The 17,989-nt window shown below is 34.1% G+C and overlaps 1 protein-coding gene across 3 annotated transcripts in view; it reads right to left on the minus strand.

The window, feature by feature from the left end:
* The window catches only part of USP32 (ubiquitin specific peptidase 32), a 165,903-nt gene that overhangs the window by 13,956 nt on the left and 133,958 nt on the right, over positions 1–17,989 (minus strand). The window contains exons 16-28 of one of the 3 annotated variants that reach the window (XM_033090262.1): positions 15,169–15,328; positions 14,075–14,110; positions 12,102–12,256; positions 10,860–10,941; positions 9,975–10,049; positions 9,355–9,493; positions 8,998–9,103; positions 7,673–7,846; positions 6,855–7,029; positions 6,252–6,403; positions 5,226–5,337; positions 3,619–3,830; positions 2,120–2,304 (exon numbers count right to left, since the gene is read on the minus strand). In XM_033090262.1, the coding sequence (XP_032946153.1) occupies positions 2,120–2,304; positions 3,619–3,830; positions 5,226–5,337; positions 6,252–6,403; positions 6,855–7,029; positions 7,673–7,846; positions 8,998–9,103; positions 9,355–9,493; positions 9,975–10,049; positions 10,860–10,941; positions 12,102–12,256; positions 14,075–14,110; positions 15,169–15,328 (1,763 nt within the window). The remainder of the gene's footprint in view (positions 1–2,119; positions 2,305–3,618; positions 3,831–5,225; positions 5,338–6,251; positions 6,404–6,854; positions 7,030–7,672; positions 7,847–8,997; positions 9,104–9,354; positions 9,494–9,974; positions 10,050–10,859; positions 10,942–12,101; positions 12,257–14,074; positions 14,111–15,168; positions 15,329–17,989) is intronic. The other 2 variants (XM_033090264.1, XM_033090263.1) reach the window with 2 other exon arrangements.

Here is a 17,989-nt window from a genome sequence, read left to right on the forward strand (position 1 = left end):
TCATCAACTCTTGGCCACTCTTCACCTATACCTTTATTTAGTCCTACGAGATTTTTATGTTTCAGTTTTGTGGTAAAATATACCTAAAATTTACCACGTAACCACTCTGAAGTATCCAATTCAGTGGCATTACGTACTTTCACAATGTTGTGCAACCATCAACCCCCATCCATCTCCGAACTTCTTCACCTCCCCAAAATGAAACTCTTACCCATTGAGGCCCCGCTCCCCCAGACCCTATTAACCTCTAACCTACTTTCTGTCTATGAATTCGAGAAACCTCATAAAAGTGGAATCATACAATATTTATCCTTTTGTGTCTGGCTTATTTCACTTAGCATAATGTTTTTCAAGGTTCATCCATATTGTAGTATGTATCAGAACTTCATTCCTTTTTATGGCTGAGTCATACTTCATTGTATGTGTATACTACATTTTGTTTACCTATTCATCTGTTGATGGACATTTGGATTGTTTCCACTTCTTGGCTGTTATGACCCTAGATTCTTTTGAAGGACATCAGAGGCATTTTATCATGCAAATCATCCATAAATACTTCAGTGTATTACTGCTAAAAGATAAGCTCTTATCGTTTTAATGTCTGCGGGACCATTTTCTCTTTAGCTTATTCCCACCTCCATGCCTTCATCCACACCACTCCACGAAAAGAAGTTTTTGCAAAGGTTACCAAAGACTGCCATTTTATCAAATCCAGTGGTCAATTCCTAGTCCTGTTCTTACTCAATCCCTCTGTAGCATTTAAAACTGACTGGTCTCCCCTTTAAACACTTCCTTCACTTAACTTCTGGGACACCACTCCCTCTTGGTTTTCTTCTTACTGACTGCTCCTTCTCAATCTCCTTTGTTGCCTCTTCCCCTTCTTTTCAACCTCTAAATGTTGGAACGCATCAGGAATTAGACCTTGCACATCTTCTCTAACTTGTACTTTCTAAATGGTATCATCTGGTCTCAGGGCTTTAAATACCAACTATTTGTTGATGACACCTATATTTATATTTCCAGCAAAGGACATGTAAGTCTATTTCCCATTTGAAAATATAACACACATCTTGAATTTAATTTGCTTCCTGTCATCTCTTGCCAAAACCTGCTTCTTCGCCAGTCTTCCTCATTTCATTAAATGGTACCGCCATTCACAAACCATTGCTCAGGCTGAAAACCTAGCGTGGATTCCTCTTTCCCTCATATTCCATATCCAATTCATTAGCAAGCCCTGGAAAAAGTCCTCATCTAGAAGCCCTTTAGTTCAATCAGACCTCCACTGTAAATTTAATCTTGCCCTATTTTCATTTTTACAACATTCATCAACTAAATTGCTTATTTATTACTTGAAGTTTCCCTTTAAGATTTATTTACCTTAAGCCTTATCCTAATCATCAAAAGATCCCATGCCAGAACAAATAACCTATTAGCAAAGAGAACTTCTTCATTCAGTTCACACAGAAGCAGAACTCTCACTTGTACCATGATAGCAAGAAAATGATCTGCAATTCAACTGAAATATAAAGAAGGCATCACAGTCCCAATGATTGTTAGAAGTAAATACATTTAGTAATCCAACAGAACAGTGGTAGGAGGAATGAAAAGAAAACAGACGATGTTAATTTTCTTTAACTACCCTTCTGAAATGATTCCATGCTAAAATGACATGGTACGGAAATAATCCAACCAAATCTTTTGTCATGGCATGAGACTTTTTCAGAGTTCATGTATAGATATGCACACTATTGCTCCCATTCTGAATTTCAGAGGGCTGAGATGATAACAAATTTCCTGGTGAATTCATACTCACTTTTGCAATAAAGGAAGTCCAGCATATTCCCCTGAAGCATTTAAAGCATTAGCAGGAGGGATTAAGGCAAGAGATTTGTGAATGAAAGGATTATTAAATACTAGAATGTTTAGGTGAAAAAGGAAGGTGTATAGTTTCTCCTACTCAAAAGATAAAACCAAATGGTTGAATTATATGCTCTCTGGATGGTTCTTCAAGGAATGATTAACCTTGCACGGAATGGGTCTTATAAATCACACAGAATTCATATAAATTCTTCATCTGGAGTTTAGAAACCACAGGTCTAGGCTAATCCCCTGAACTTACCAGTCCTGAGCATGGTTACTGGCTTCCTGAGGTGGGAGTGGGCTGGCTAATCGAGATACTTGAATCCAAACCGCATCATACAGGTCTTTCTTCCGGGTATGCACAGTACATGGAACAATCAGTGGCATTCCAAAGAGGCTGGGGCGATTCTTCTGAGATGACAGGAAGTACAGTTCTGTCCTCATCTATAAAGTACAAACGAGAGATGAGAGAGCTGAGAAGATAGGCCTCTGATTCCTCCCTTTCGTTCTTCTATAGCTGCCAATAAGAGGCATCACTACCATTTTCAAATGGGTCACTACCACTCTATTTATAGAACCATCTTTGTTAATATGAAGAGAATTGTTAAAGTGGAGTCATAGAAAGGTTGGGGTATTGCCAATTTCAGAGTTGCTGTCTATCAAACTTGGATTTTAGCATTTAATATTTTCAAACTAGTTTTCTCTGATTAACATTTCTTACACTGAATTATATGTCAAAACTAGTAATAGTTTCATAGCTCAAGGCTTTTAAGCAATTGAAACCTTTTTTGTGGAAAGTATGCCAATAAACTAAAACTCACTCAAAATGTAATTTTCGAAGAATAAGCTGTTGATAACTGTTGTTACAGCAGCAATTTCCAAACTTTTGGAGACTTGTGAAACCAGTCATTTAATTTTGTAACAACTTATCCACCTTCCTAAAAGCAGCTGAGTGACTGTCTTTTTTATTTTTTAAATACATGATATTAATAAATTAAAAGTAAGGTAAAATTTAAAAATGTTTGCTTTGAGTGTGTTAAGGAGATTTTTATGATATTCCTTAATATAGAGATAATGCATAGAATTAGCTTAGAAATGGTTGACTAATAAAACAAATTTAGTGTAATAGGTTGGTGGGAGGTTCGGATCACTCAAAAAAGCTGCTGAGCACTTGGACATTTAATTCTTTAAGTTGGTCTTTATGTAGTAGCCTTTGGATGGAGCACGGTCCTGCTGAGGTCTTAATTTTGGACTTCTGGTCTCCATTACTGTGAAAGAATAAATTTTTGTTGTTTTAAGCCACCGACTTTGTGGTAATGTCAAAGCAGTCCTAGGAAACAACTTCTCTTCCCAAGACCATTTTTGTTTCTCCCTCCAAAACTAACAGACAAACAGACAAACAAACAAACAAAGGAAACCTCCAAAGGCATCCACACTTATACAGCATGCACATGCCTACATGAACATATAGGAGACACAAACTTTGTAAAGTAAATAGTATTCAGATGTACCAGCTATCCTGTTGCTGCTTAGTATATGAGTGAGGAATGTCCATTTCACACATAGGCTGTCATGTGTGAAAACTAAATTCTGGCTTTGATCACTTACAATAGCATACACAACACATTGTAAGTGCATGCCCCCGCTTCCAAGAAAAAGGAAGTGCCTGCAACGAAGATGTTGAAAAGACAGAAAATGGCTATGTTTCACAAACAACACTGACAAGACCAGCAGTAACTTGCCTAACATTAAACTAACCATTTTTCGGTGGACTGCAATGATGTAGCCTGTAAAGGGGTTGTCAGGAAGAGAAGGCATATGACCATTCAGTATTCCATTTGTGAAGTTCTTCTCAGTTCCACATGGCACAACAGTGTTTGGCATTCCATTGGGAATGAATATTGGTCGGGGCAGGTCCCCATTGGTGGCTAGGGTTAACATTCCATTTGTAGATGGGGATGAGGAGAAATCTACAAATTCAAAGATAAGCACAGCATCACAAGCTTATGGAACCTCCATCTTTGCTCTTTTCTCAAACACCATGGGGACCCAGACCAGTGACAGTACAGTCTCTTTTAACAAAGGACAGAGAGAAATTATAGTTCAAATAATAATTCTAGATTGATTGGGAGATTTTAATTTCAGATTTTACTTCTATAATTCACACTTAAGACTAAATGAAAAACAAAGCAAGAGTAACTGTTAGAAAGCAGAAATAAAATTTTTTTAAAAACCTTTATCAGCACCATGTTGTGGCACACAAACAGTTCTACCACTAGTTTTCTTTATCCTGTCCTTTAAAAACTCATTTTTCCATTCCTCTAAAAATTTTTTACGGTACAGTAGTCGAATACAGTTGTCTCCAGCCAGATGTTGCTTTTCTTTTTTGATTGTTTCTTTTTTTAAAAAAAAAAGCGCAAATGAAAAGTCACTGTACACATTACTTCAGCAATTATAGGGACTCTTGAAGTTCTAATAAATAACTATCCCTACATCCTTACCCAAAAGACTTTATTTTTTAGAGCAGTTTTAGATTCACAGCAAAATAAAGAGGGAAGGTACAGAGATATCCCATATGCCCCTGCCCCCACACATGCATAACCTCCCCCATTAACAACACACCCCACCAGAGGGGTGCATTTGTTACAGCTGATGAAAAGATGTTGCTTTTTTAAATTAACATGAAAATAAATATAAAATACATTTCCTCAATCTCACTAGCAACATTTCAAGTGCTCAACAGTCCATATTAGTAGTGGATACTGTACTGGATGGTAAAGATTATAGAAAATTTCCATCACTGCAGAGTTCTACTGGACAGTGATGAGCTAAACAAAAAAGCAGTATTAAATCATCCACCAACTCACCACCAGTACTTTCTATTAAGTGCCAATTAGAGGAGTCTCATTCCCTTCAAAGCTCTTTATAATAGGGAATGAATCTAATTATCAGGAATATAAAAAAGAACAGACAAGCCACATTAAACGGCCAAAAAGACTACTCAATGACTATATTAAATCACATGCAATATTCCTTTTTAGTCATAATTTTTGTTTTGTTTTCTGATAATATATTCCTCTCATACTATCTGCTGCCACGTTAGTATTAAATAAAAGAGTGAAAAAAGATCTAAATTTCAGCGGTAGTTTTAGCTAATAACTAACTTAGTCACTTAGATTCTCTGAATTTCAGGTTCCTCATCTATGAAATGAGGGACTTGAGCAAAATCATCACCAAGGTTTCCTTCAGCTTCCAAAATTCTTTTGCTTTCATATCCTTAGCCCAAATAAATATTAAAAGGATGACAACCTTTAGACCAGTATTTAAAGCAGAAATCACAAGAAGGAGCTATAGTTTGACTTTACCTGTCTGTATCGGACTAGAAGCTGAAACTGGAGATCCAGGAATGGGAATTTCAAATGCACACAAAAATCCACTCACTGAAAGTCGTACTTTTTGGCTGTCCTGAGGGAAATTCTACAGAAAAAGAGGCAAGATGAGAAGGGGGAAATATTTCCGATAAAATGGGAAATGAATTCTCTGATATATTTGAAGCAAATGTTTTAGATGCTTTCATCACTAAACAAACAAGATGGCTGAGTATTTTTTATCAAACAACTAAAGGATAAAAATCTTGATAAACTAATTGAAAACTAATCTCACTGACAAAACGGTTATCCCTTACCATAGGAAGGAAGTATGCTGTGTATAATTGGTTTCTTAAGTTTTGTCCTTCACTTCAGGCATCTAAACCCAAAACCATCCGAGGGATCTTACCGTTGTATTACATATGAAAAAAATCTTAACGAGGGGAGTTTGTTCAGAAACCCCAAAGACGAATATAAATAATAACAAATGTAGAAATTCAATTTAGGGTAGGCAATATATTTATTAAATAGCTTGTTTCTCCAACTGGTATACAGAAAAAAGTGATTTGTGGTAATTTGTTTTATTCTCTAAATTCCTAATGTGCTGAAAGGCCCTGTATATGTTTATAAATAAATGCTAAAATAACACATTCATAAATACATAAAATACTTTAACCTAGGAAGAATTCTAGTGACAGTGGTAATACAGAAGAGCTGCTAAACGCAGCAATAGCAGTCACTGGAGAAAATCTATATGTAGTGACAGAGCTAGACCACTCCATATAGGCATCCTTGGGCTTACATAATTCCCTTTTTCTAAAAATACCATAATCATTATTACTCTTTTATTCTGGCCGAAAACCCTTTTAAGTTTCTGGGATGGACAACTTGACATTTTTTATGTTCAGTTGTTGTTGTGTTTTAATTATCTTTCTTGGTCATTTAACATCGTAATTCATTGAGAAAACTGTGCTCTATGAAGGATGGAATCAGGGGTTTCCTAGAAAGAATAGTTAATATTACCTTTATGTTGGAGCCATGTACTTCTGCGAGAAGGATTTGTTCTGATTTAAGTCCACAGAGATCACTCAGCTGATTTTTTAAACCTGTGTACTTTTCATCCATATTCAGTCTTAGTCCATAACGTACAGGGGTAGTACCATCCAACTTAATAACTAGGAAAGAGAAAAGATCTTTTATCAGTAAAATACAGATTTCACTGAAAGCTTTCCACTGTGTGTGTGTGTGTGTGTGTGTGCGTGTGTATGACTTGGAAATAGCAAACATTTCAGTCTAAATAGTACTTAAGAGATAATACTGAGTGGAATTATTATTTTTTAATGTTTATCTGATATAGAAGTGTGAGTGGTTTTGCATGATTTTAAAGAGAGTTTCCGGCATGTTTGAAACTAACAGAGGAATCAATAGGCACAAAAATGGACTCATGTTCCAAATCTTTCAAACCTCAAACTATGCCCGAAAAAGTTAGATTGCTACATTATAAATGCAGACTACCAGTTTTTACAAGAACACATTATAAACAAATGACCATACCTACAAATTCAGGCCGATTGAAAAGGTAAAAGACAATGAAATTAAATAATTTTCTTGAATTTTGTGTCCTACCTGTTATTTCTAAGTGCATATAACTATCCATTGGTAGTGGCAAAGACAAAAAATTGAATGGGTCAAATCGGACACTTATATGACCACATGTCTTGCATTTGACTTGGGATCTTAGCTGTCCATGAAACAAATCCACAACAATTGATCTATTCCTTCTCAGATGGTTGTCCCAGGCCTATCAATGAAAAAGATTAGAAGAAAAATTTTTTTTTTCAAAATTCAAAAGAGAGGTATTTCTACACAAATTCAAAGAACTGGTTAAGTATATTGAATTTAAATGTCAAGAATATAATGCTTAACACTTAAAATATGAAAGCTTTCTGCCTACCAATTTACAATCCAGATGTGTAATTTAAAATGTATTACCTACTGAGACAGTAGAGAAAACCAATTATTCAACAGAATGTAACTCTTTCTGCTCAACTTATAAAATATTAAATTTAGCTGGAAAATCTTTTTTCTTTTTTCTTACCATGGTAACAATGATGACTATTAAAACTTTTTGTCCATTAAAGAGCAAATAAAATATGCCTACCGGTGACTGTACACATTACGTTAGCAATTATAGGGACTCTTGAAGTTCTAATGAATCATCCCTACATCTTCTCCCAAAAGTTTACAATGTGAAAAAGTAACATTTTTCTATTTTCATTAAGGATGCTTTGTTCTGGCACAGCTACACAAAAATTAAGCAGAGAAATACAGATTCCTTTATTTTCACAGTAAAATTCTGATCACTAAATTTAAGTTGTGCAACGCACATTTGTGACCTGAACATTATATCTATTGCTTACATTAAAAACTCAGAACTGACAAACCTCTGCAGCTACTTCCCAGTCTGGTCGGCCATCACTGTCCTTCAGTTCTACATATGGCTTTTCATGGACTCGGTTGAGATCTTCATGAAGACCATCCAAGAGAAAAGCCAGAAGTTCTTGGGAGTCTTGTTGCTGGAACCCATTAAACCTGGGAGCATATTTTGCTATGGTCCACTATAAATATAAGAGGAATCAAATTCATTATTTGCTACCCCATAAACTTTGGAACGAACATGCCGTGTAATTCAATCAGAGGCATTATAAGAAGGTAAATAGTATAGTATTTAGTCTGTCTCTCTATTTCAGCAAATATATTTTGGAAAGTCATAAAAGCTTTCTAATCTTAACCTCAAGTGACCAAAAAAAAAAAAAAAAAAAATATTTTGGCCCATACCATGTCCCAGTTCAGTATCATACAAGCAAGCATATTATTTAAGACAGATCAGATAGAAATATTAAAATAGCATTTGCTCACATTAAAAAAGTTCCTATTATAATGTTTTCTTTTATAATTAACGTTTCTTATCTTCTTGTATCCTAACTTTTATTATTAGAGGCAGAACAGCCTCGTATTTAACTGTGAGGACTTACTGGCCAGCTTGCAACTTTCGGCGAGCTATTTAACTGCTCTGAGCCTGCTTCCTAAGCCATAAAATAGGGCTATACCATCACCTGACATTAGAGGAAAATACAGAAGATTAAATGAATTAACACACATAAAGTGAATTGAATAGTGCCTGGTAAGTAGTCAAATTTTTAACTATTATAATTATGATGATTAATTTTTAACCTAAAAAGATTTTGCCTTGTTTTTAAGTAAAGATTAAAAAAAATCCTAACTTCACTAAAATTCACTACATATGATACTAACATGAAATTTTATCCATTAATTACATTCTTTCTGTCTGATACTTTTCAAAATTCTACAGCTAGAACTTACCATAGTAATATTAAAAATGTATTGAGTATCATTAGACACAGAGGTCTATCTTGCAGATAGAGATCTATCACTGCTAATAGTGATGGACTAGCTGAGAAAGGTTTACTGCATATATAGATGATATTTGATTAGTAAAATAAATCATATACCAAATTTAGACTGTGCCTTTGATCTATCCCTACCCACTTACTACATCTATAACAGTATTTTGCATATACTTGAACAAGTAAAAGTATTTGACATCCAGTTTATGCCCAGTGAAGAAACCAAAACATTAGTTAAACCAAAACTAAAATGTTAAAACATAAAAAACATGTAGAGAAAAATAATTACTCAAATAACTGCTAAGGACTTACATATTTTTACATTATTTTAACCTGCTTACCCGAAGCTTTAATGGGGCGACATTCTTCTGAGTTCCACTCCAAAGTTCCTGTACTAAATCCCCATAGCATTTAGCCATGTGCCCCTTCATACCAATGGGATTTGTCCTAGAAGTTTGAGAGAAAATTCATTGCCAAAGATTCTCATAAATCACAATCACGTGGGCACAGAAATGCCTAGCATCTGTTTTCTCACATCAAAATATCTTTTTAAAACAAGAAAAGTATCCCCTTGTCCTTATATCATACGAAATATAGCAAATCAGACTTCTCTCTCCCATGGTAATGACAGAGGAGATTTAGGTCATATTGGGTTCATATCAAAGTTATAAAAAGGCCAAGGACTCAAGAAAGATTACCTGTTGAGTTCATAAAGATGTCTCCCTGAGATAAAATACCGTGTCAGTGGCTGTGTGTTACTAACACACTGGATGCTTGAGTTCATGAAGCATGTGTTTCCCAGGTTACTCAGACCTGTGGCTCCCTTTTCCGTGGGAACTGGAACAAACAATATGAGAATCAAAGCCTAGCTGTAGTAAGATGCCATAGACCAAACAGTTACTTATATTTGATGCAATGTTTTCATAACTCTTTTAATCAGCTAAATGGAGCTAATATTTCTCTATCTGGTCTTGCAATGCTAAAGCGGAGGAGGTTTTACACGGAGTGTCACTGGCAATTAGGATACTCCAGGCTTATTTTTAATCTAGAAGCAGCAATGACTCTCTTTAATTGCTATGAGTGTTTTTAGAATTCTAACAATTCCCTCTTAGGATTATGTCTTTAAAAAATATATAAAGTATTTCAATGCAAGGTTAGAAAGAAATTTGATGCTTCAGGAAAAAGAAAAATAAGAGAGGGTCTTAACCATTTTTGGACCAGAAAGTCAAAAGTTGTTAATATTTCCATAGTTGAGAGAAGGAAAAATAAAGAATAATTTTAAAATAATCTCTTTAAAAATAATACACTGGACACTTACCCTTGTGCCTGTCTATTTTACTACTGTTTGCTATAAAGGACATTTCCTCAGGCCAACTCATATCTTTGTTTCGAACTGGAAAGACAGATAGGAAAGTGTTAATTTCCTTTGAAACCACACCCACTCCATTCCTTCTGCTAAATAAAAAAAAAAAGTTATTTCTAAACCAGACCAAAAATAAAAAAAATCAAGTCAGTTTTAGTAACCGACTCTGAAACCATTCCGACTATATTTGAAATATTATAGTCACTTGGTTAGAATTAATTAGTAAGCTATTCCTCCAATTATCTATCTGAAGCAAAATTACACTCAATCATCTATACAAGTAAGTAAAGCTCTTAAAGTTAATACATTAGAACTATTACAATTTTTTCTTAAACTGTGAAAGTAATCTATTCATTTTAATCTACAGGTAGCTACCAATGTTTCCATGAAATCTTGATGGGTAAAGACATACTTTAAGTTTTCAATGACATGTGCATGCCCTTTACATGTGTGTAAGTGTATGTGTGAATGACTATACAAATAAGCTCTGTTGCTGAGAGACCAGTGTTGATGACGAATGAAACCCTACGCCACTAACCTCAAAAAAAAATTAGTCTCCTTACTCAAACTCATAAAGGCAGCTTGAAATTTTTAAGAAGCTTTGTAAACTTATAACTGAATTCACTTGTTTCTACCCACCGTTTCCACACCTGGCCAGCAATGTTTTTCTATTAAAGCAATCTAAATATGTAGGATTATGTAAGGCTTAATGGGTTTTCTTTACTATTAAGAATAAAATGATCAAATAATAGTTGGAAAATTATTAAGTGATTAGTGACTAACTAAATCTTTAAATTCTTCCTCTAAAAATCTAATGCAGATGCATGCTTTCACTTATACCTTCAATTACCAGGTGCTGCTCATCCTGGATTTTCAAATATTCCAATCTGTGATCCTCATCATCCAGAAGAGTAAGGTAATTCTGTGTATGGAGGAAGAAATGTTTTTGTTAATTTGATTACTAAATTTGAAACAAATATGGAAATAAAGATGTTCTTGTAGTTACATAAACCACATTACGGATATCAGGCATACTATACTTGTACAGAAATACTTATAATTTAGGTGGTAAAATGAGGGAAAAACAATGTATACTTCATAAACATGTACTTAATGTCTATAAAACAAAGTTCTATAGAATTTTGGAGAGACAAGAAGAAGACTCATCAAACCAAAATTCATTGAGATTTAGATTTTCTGAAGAGTCTACAGAAAAGAAAATTTCTTTAGTATCTAGTATGAAATTCAGTAAATGTGCTTGTGATTAAGATGGAACTTGATCACTTACTAGGAACTGAAAATGTAAAACCAAATGTCATACAATAAAATTATACATTTTTGCTTAGGCTCACCCTGTCTCAGGTGCTCACACAATTAATTCATTTAATTCTAACAACTCCCTTAAGGAGTCGTAAAAATTAAATTTGCTCATTTACTCATTAGAAAACTGAGATAGAGAGAGTTATGTGGTTTGCCGTGGTTATACAACTACCAAGTGGCAGGGCCAGGAGTTAATCCCTGGCAGTGTGGCTCCAGGAGCTGTGCTTTTAACTATTATACTATACTGCCTCTCAATGGTGACCAAAGGAGGATGTAAAAAAGAAGGAACTAGGGAATAGAGAACTGGTTAAACTATTTATGATCCAATATCAGAGTATATTCTGAAAACACATTGCATATTAAGCAATTAACAGCATTGCCTATGAGGAGAACGGAAGACAGGGGTCAGAGAATAGGAAGGAAATGTTAATTATATACTTCAGTGTTGTTTGAATTTTTTTAAACATGTGTATAGTTACCTTAAAACAAATCCAAAATAAACTCTAGTTAAAAAAAAAGATATTTACCATTACTTTACAACAATAATCATCGTAAGATGGTACTGTCCTTGATGATCAAGTGGTATTGTAGATTCCAGGTGACAAAAATCTACATGTATGCATATAGTAACTTAAAAGTTGACATTTTCACTGAGATCTTAGGTATGACTTTCAGCATAATTACTGTAGACAATAATCCCATACTCATGAAATATGGATTTAACACTTAACTAGTACTCTTCATGACTGAGATGCCTCTTACCTCACTGTTATACAGCCATAGGCGCATATCTTCCTCTTTGATGCGCAGTCTCTGAGATAGATATTCATGAATTTCCTTGATGGTCTGCATTCGACTAAAACAGCCTGTATAGGCTAAGACCCGCTTTAATGGTGCATTCGGAGAAGGTACGTTTCCTATGGTCATAGTAATCACAACAAGGAAAAGGCACATGTGAAAAAAAAGCTGCCCTCAGCAATGGGGACCACAGTATTTTAGGAAATAATGATGAGAAAGAAGAAACAGAGCTTAAATAATTTTATAAATTAAGAAGCTTTAAAATAAAACTTTAAAACAAAGACAGGAGACCTAAGTATCTTCGAGTGACTCCAAAGCCTTAACTTTGAAAGGAAGCAACAGGATCACAGAAGCCTAAATAACTGACTGTACTTGGAAGCCAGAAGAGTGGCAAATATAAATAAACAATAGGCATTAGTACCTTGACTGCCCTCAGTTGGGTTACATTCAATAGCAAAATCAAAACTCAGTGTATGAATGGAGAAGATAAAATGGGACTGGATTTGAACTCCACAGATAGATAAGTGGATTCACCTGATCCACTTCCATAAAATAAACTGTCTTTGAATTACTAATGTCATCACTCTCAGTCTTTAAGTGGTCCAATTACTTGGCACACTGGTACAATTTACACAAGAAAATTTTACTTAAAATTCTAAGCAGGCATAGACTCCATGTGGCCAAAGCTTTAAAGTGAAGCCAAGAAGCTTACCATGATCCAAAAAATTGCCCTACTGAAAGGTAGAAGGGGGTAAATATCATATGGCCTCCCTGCTCAATAAGATGACAGCAGACATGACCTTGAATTCCTAAAAGGCTCAAGGTGGAAACAAAAAGAGTGGCAATAAAGGAAAAGAGTGAAGAGTGAAGGTAGAATATGTCAAGTCTAACCACATATTTCAAAAAAGAAGGGGGATGAAATGACAAGAGATTAAGGAAATAAAAGATAGATTGCTAAAACAATCTGCTAAACCCTGGTTAACTATTCAGCCAAAAATCCAGACAAAAGCTGTAGTTTAAAATAGTCATCTTTGCCTATGTGAGGTTATAGTTTACTGAGGAACCCAAAACAAAAATAAACCTAACATGAATATAATCCATCTAGGGCACAATTATACATTTCAGGTAGCTTTCCACCCATTCAATGGTGACTTAGCTTTATTCCTCTTATTAAATGTACTTTGAGTCTTCACCTACTAAAGTGGAGAAAAGTATTGCCATTATCTGCTGTTTTAGAGCTTCTAAAAAGAATTCAATCACCTAAAATACGCTGAAAAATCATTTAAGAAACAATGACTTCTATAGATTTGTCTGTTGAAAAAGCTACATTGAAGTCACTGTAACTGTGGCAAGGTTTGTATACCTGTCACTTCAAAAGAAATAAAAGAGCCTACTAAATAAAAGAGCTGTAATAAATTGAGTAATGAGAAAGATAAAAACTATGTTATAGCAGAACAGAACCCAACGTGATCAATTTGAAACACATAGCAAAGCAAATCTTATACTATCAGTAAGCAGAGGATAATCTCTAAAGGAAAACAAAAGAGCAAATTTCTTTAATTATACATCAGAGGATTAGTTATAAGATTACAGCAAGAAAGCATATCTTTGTAAACTTCAAAATGATTAATGATTGATTTCACAACTAATTAGTAAGGAATAAAATTTCAAATTAAGGACAAATTTGGAGCACAATGACTACCCAGTTCTAAGATTCAGAAGCATTTGCAAGTATAGTGTCCAAGTCAATTTCTATTGTCCTAAGCCACATAAGAAATTTGTTTGAATTCTAGACACTTTTTTACAGCATAGCTCATTAAGCAGGCAGCCACTTATTATACATAATTTTCTGCTTTTGAATAGCGTCAACAAATCTAGTGGAATTTATAGAGCAGCAAAAATCTAGGATCAGCACAAGAGTTGCAAATAATACTTACTAAAAGCGCAACAACACATCTCGCCTCTCATGTTATCTTTCAAAGAGAATTGAAAAAGGTATGTGCTATGGGTGCCACGGAAGCAAGGCAAATACTTTTATTTATTGGCAAATTAAATCAAGAATATTTCATAGAGATTCTAGTTCACTGTTCCTTGATTTTGATGTTTTCCCAAAGACAAAGTTTGGTTAGGCAGAGGCCTCTCTGCTTTGCTATTATTGCTACCAAACAATATGTGTAACCATCTCAATATTTATCTAAATATACACTATTTAAGGAAGACATTAAAATAACGCTATTTGATTTCAAGGGAGGGATGGTGCTTATAGGGTTGGTTTGGGTTCCTATGTCGTTCTAAGTTATATTAATTATAATAATATTCTGGAATTGTTCACACAAACTCTGAGACTAAATGGGTGAACTCATTATTTCTGCTGAAGAACAATTTAAAATATCTGCAAAACAAAAACATAAAGCAAGTCCTGGCCATCAATAAAATTTAACTTTATAGAGAAATCAAAGGGGTACTTTTTGCATGTAATACGTTAAGATGGGAACTTATTTATTTGTCATTTTGATAGACTTGATGTTTTTCAAAGCAAATGTGTCCCTTTCATTTTAAAAAATATATCCTTTGCTTTGTATTACCTGTTTCTTATAAAGGCTCCCCAGACCTAGCATGAAAATGTTTTTGTAGGAAAAAAAAAAATCAAATAAAAAAGATGATATTGCCAAAGAAATTACTTCTAAAAATTTGAGTGGAGTTAAAAAGACAAGTCACTGACTTGACAGATGCTAACTTAGGTCAAGCAAACAATTTTCAATGGCTTGTTCTCAAAGAAACAAAGCATGTAAGATCTATTCCTATTTATTAGCTTTGTATGTTTACAAACCAGAAAAGGAAACCATCCTTCTGAGTTTGCTGCTGAGATTTTGCTTCTCTCCTGTCTAGTCTTGCGCATGACCATAGATCTAAGCCCCACAGGTGATTTACTGGTACAGTGGCACCAGACTTTGAGCAACTTTGTGTTTTTTGTTTTGTTTTGTTTTGTTTTAAGGAAATGCATGATATTCTTGCTGCATTCTTAAGTTACCTCTTGGTAAATGCTGAGGAAACATTCTCAGGCTCATCATACCCATATTCACCCAGATGTTAGACTGCTGTGTCCGAGTGGCTGGCTGCTGTCTCAGGAACAGAAGATATCGAGGAAATAATTCTAGCTCTGGGATGTCTGTCTTGCTATTCTTGATCACCTGTTATTTTAGAAGATATAAAGTGATCACTATAAAAGAAGAAACAAAACTTTCAAGTTTTATCTAACTTCTGAGTTAGATACATATGTAACCAATGTCTTCTGTAACACAGCACTTTTTAATATCATGAGGGGGCAATAAATAACCAAATACAAACAACGCTACAAACCAAACCTGTAGGACTGTTTCTTAAAAGTATTCTGCACACTCTGATATGCTGTAGCACGGCACTTGAAAAGTTCCAACTGGGAGCTTCTCTGACAACCATTTAAATGCAAAGCAGTAAGAGGAGCGCTCCCTGACATACTTCTCTAAGAACACTGGAAGAAAACGAAGGCTGTCCACTTTTACACTGGCACTGACCACTGTAAATAAAACCAACCGTAATTTCTTATGATTTTAGTTATAAGTATGATTTTGGGAAAGATTAGTAATTCAGCATCTGTAGTTGTCAAGCTATATAAAAACATACTTTTGGCAGAATCTGAACTGATAATGAAGTAGTTTTTATAATTATATCTTGCTTTCCAAGATAACAAGTGATTTTGTGAGCAAATTACAGATTAACAAATTCTTATACACACATGCACAGACATACATAAATACATATCTATTTACATTTTAATTATTCTTGTCTGTGACCTTGTTCAACTTCAATGACAACCAGCAAACAATAGATGCAATTCCATTTATAGGAATTCACCTTAAAGAGATCATCACACAGGTTTGGAAAGAGAATATTCACCAGAAAATTGTTTTAAACAACTAAAAACTAGAGGCAAACTAAATGTTCATCAGTATGTGATTGGTTAATAAATATGATTTATGTACATATGCATGTGTATATGTAGGTAACATATATAAATGCTATGCAATTATTAAAAATAATGGTATAGGTCTAAATTTATTAACCTAGAAAGATGTCCATAGCATCTATGTTAGATTGAAAATAGATCACAAAACATCAGGTATGATTCCAGTTCATAAAATTATCCACACATATCTATATACAGAGGGTGCCAAAAAAATGTATACATATTTTAAGAAAGGAAAATTGTATTAAAATTGTAATACTCAATATATACCGATAACAAAAGATGAATACAAGTCACGTTTGACTTCTGCAATTACAAGAGGTGCTCAAAGTGGTTACCATCAGTGTCCATATATTTCATTTATATAAATGATTACGGCGAACTACTGCTTGAGCAATGTTGACCAAAGTGTCTACTTTTTTGGCACCCCTGGTATGTATGCAAACATGCAGAGGAAAGTTTGCAAAGATGCACACCAAAATGTTAATAGTGGTTATCCCTTAAGTAGGAGGATATGGCATGATTTTTATTTTCTTCTTTGTTTTTTTCTATATTGCTTAATTTGTTATCGTTGAGCATGTACAACATGTGCAAATTAAATAAAGCTAAATTTTTAAGAAAACAGCATGATTTATGTAAGTATGAAGGTGAAAGCAATAATTTTTAACCTGGCCACGGCAAATATATTTAGTATTCTCTAACTGGGAATACCATATTTTAAATGATTTTACAGCAATTTTTCCTGAAATCAGGCAAATTCATCATACTTAGAGAACCAGCAAAAAATACTATTGAGCCAGCAAACGAAGCTTTAATCTAGCAAAAATTACAGCTTGCTTAAACTAATATTTATCTGGTCAATGTAAAAAACATGACCTTTTTGTGAAGCTCTGAAAAAAACTCATTTCTTGACCACTTACTATGAATCAGATGCTGTGCTAATCATATGTATTATTTCATTATCAAAACAACTCTGATGAGGTAGATATTGCTATCTCCATTTTACAGATGAGGGAACTAAGATTTAGAGATTGAAACACTGGTAATCTGAATTCAGGCAGGCTCTAAAACATCAAACTATATATATATACATATATATAAAACACAATTATCTCTATTAACTGTGTATTTCCTCTAAATACACAATATTAAGATAGAGTAGGAAAGTCCCAGAAATTAAGTGACTAACTCAAGGACTACCCTACCTCCTAATAAAGAAAGAATATACCTATCTATGTATATTCGTATTTCTATGTACCTATCTAGGAGTCCTGATGCCAAATAGGAACCTTTTGGAGCCAACAAATGCAAGCCTTAAATTCCTGATTCTACTTAAACATAACTTTCAGTAAACATTAATTATTAATAACTCAAAATCAATATCAAAATAATAGGCTAAGGTTTATAGCAGACTTTTTACTCTTTTTTTGGAAGTGATCTAGCTATCTTATCTATGCAAAGCCTTTCTGGTATAAGAAAGCTCTAGCTTGGATATTATATAATGGACAGTATTTCTTGATATACCAAAAGAATCTTTTTATAATGTATTTTATTGCATGAGTCCTGCTATTTACTTTATAAGTACAACAAATACTGCTGCATAGCTAACTCACTAAAATTTGGTATTACATATTCTAAGTCCTTTAAATTATTTTAGAGCATTTTACTTATGCTCTAAATGACTCACTCTAGTAATGGCAACGACCAGAATTCATTCACTCGGTTTGAATTCCTGTTATCATGTTATGATCTTCCTTATATTTCTCTTTCAAAAAGACTAACAGCTATAAAATGAATCTGATCCCTCACTCGATGCTTAGATGGTTAATGAGAATAACAGTTTCAG

The sequence above is a fragment of the Rhinolophus ferrumequinum genome, chromosome 21 (assembly GCF_004115265.2).
Source record: "Rhinolophus ferrumequinum isolate MPI-CBG mRhiFer1 chromosome 21, mRhiFer1_v1.p, whole genome shotgun sequence".
NCBI lineage: Eukaryota > Metazoa > Chordata > Mammalia > Chiroptera > Rhinolophidae > Rhinolophus > Rhinolophus ferrumequinum.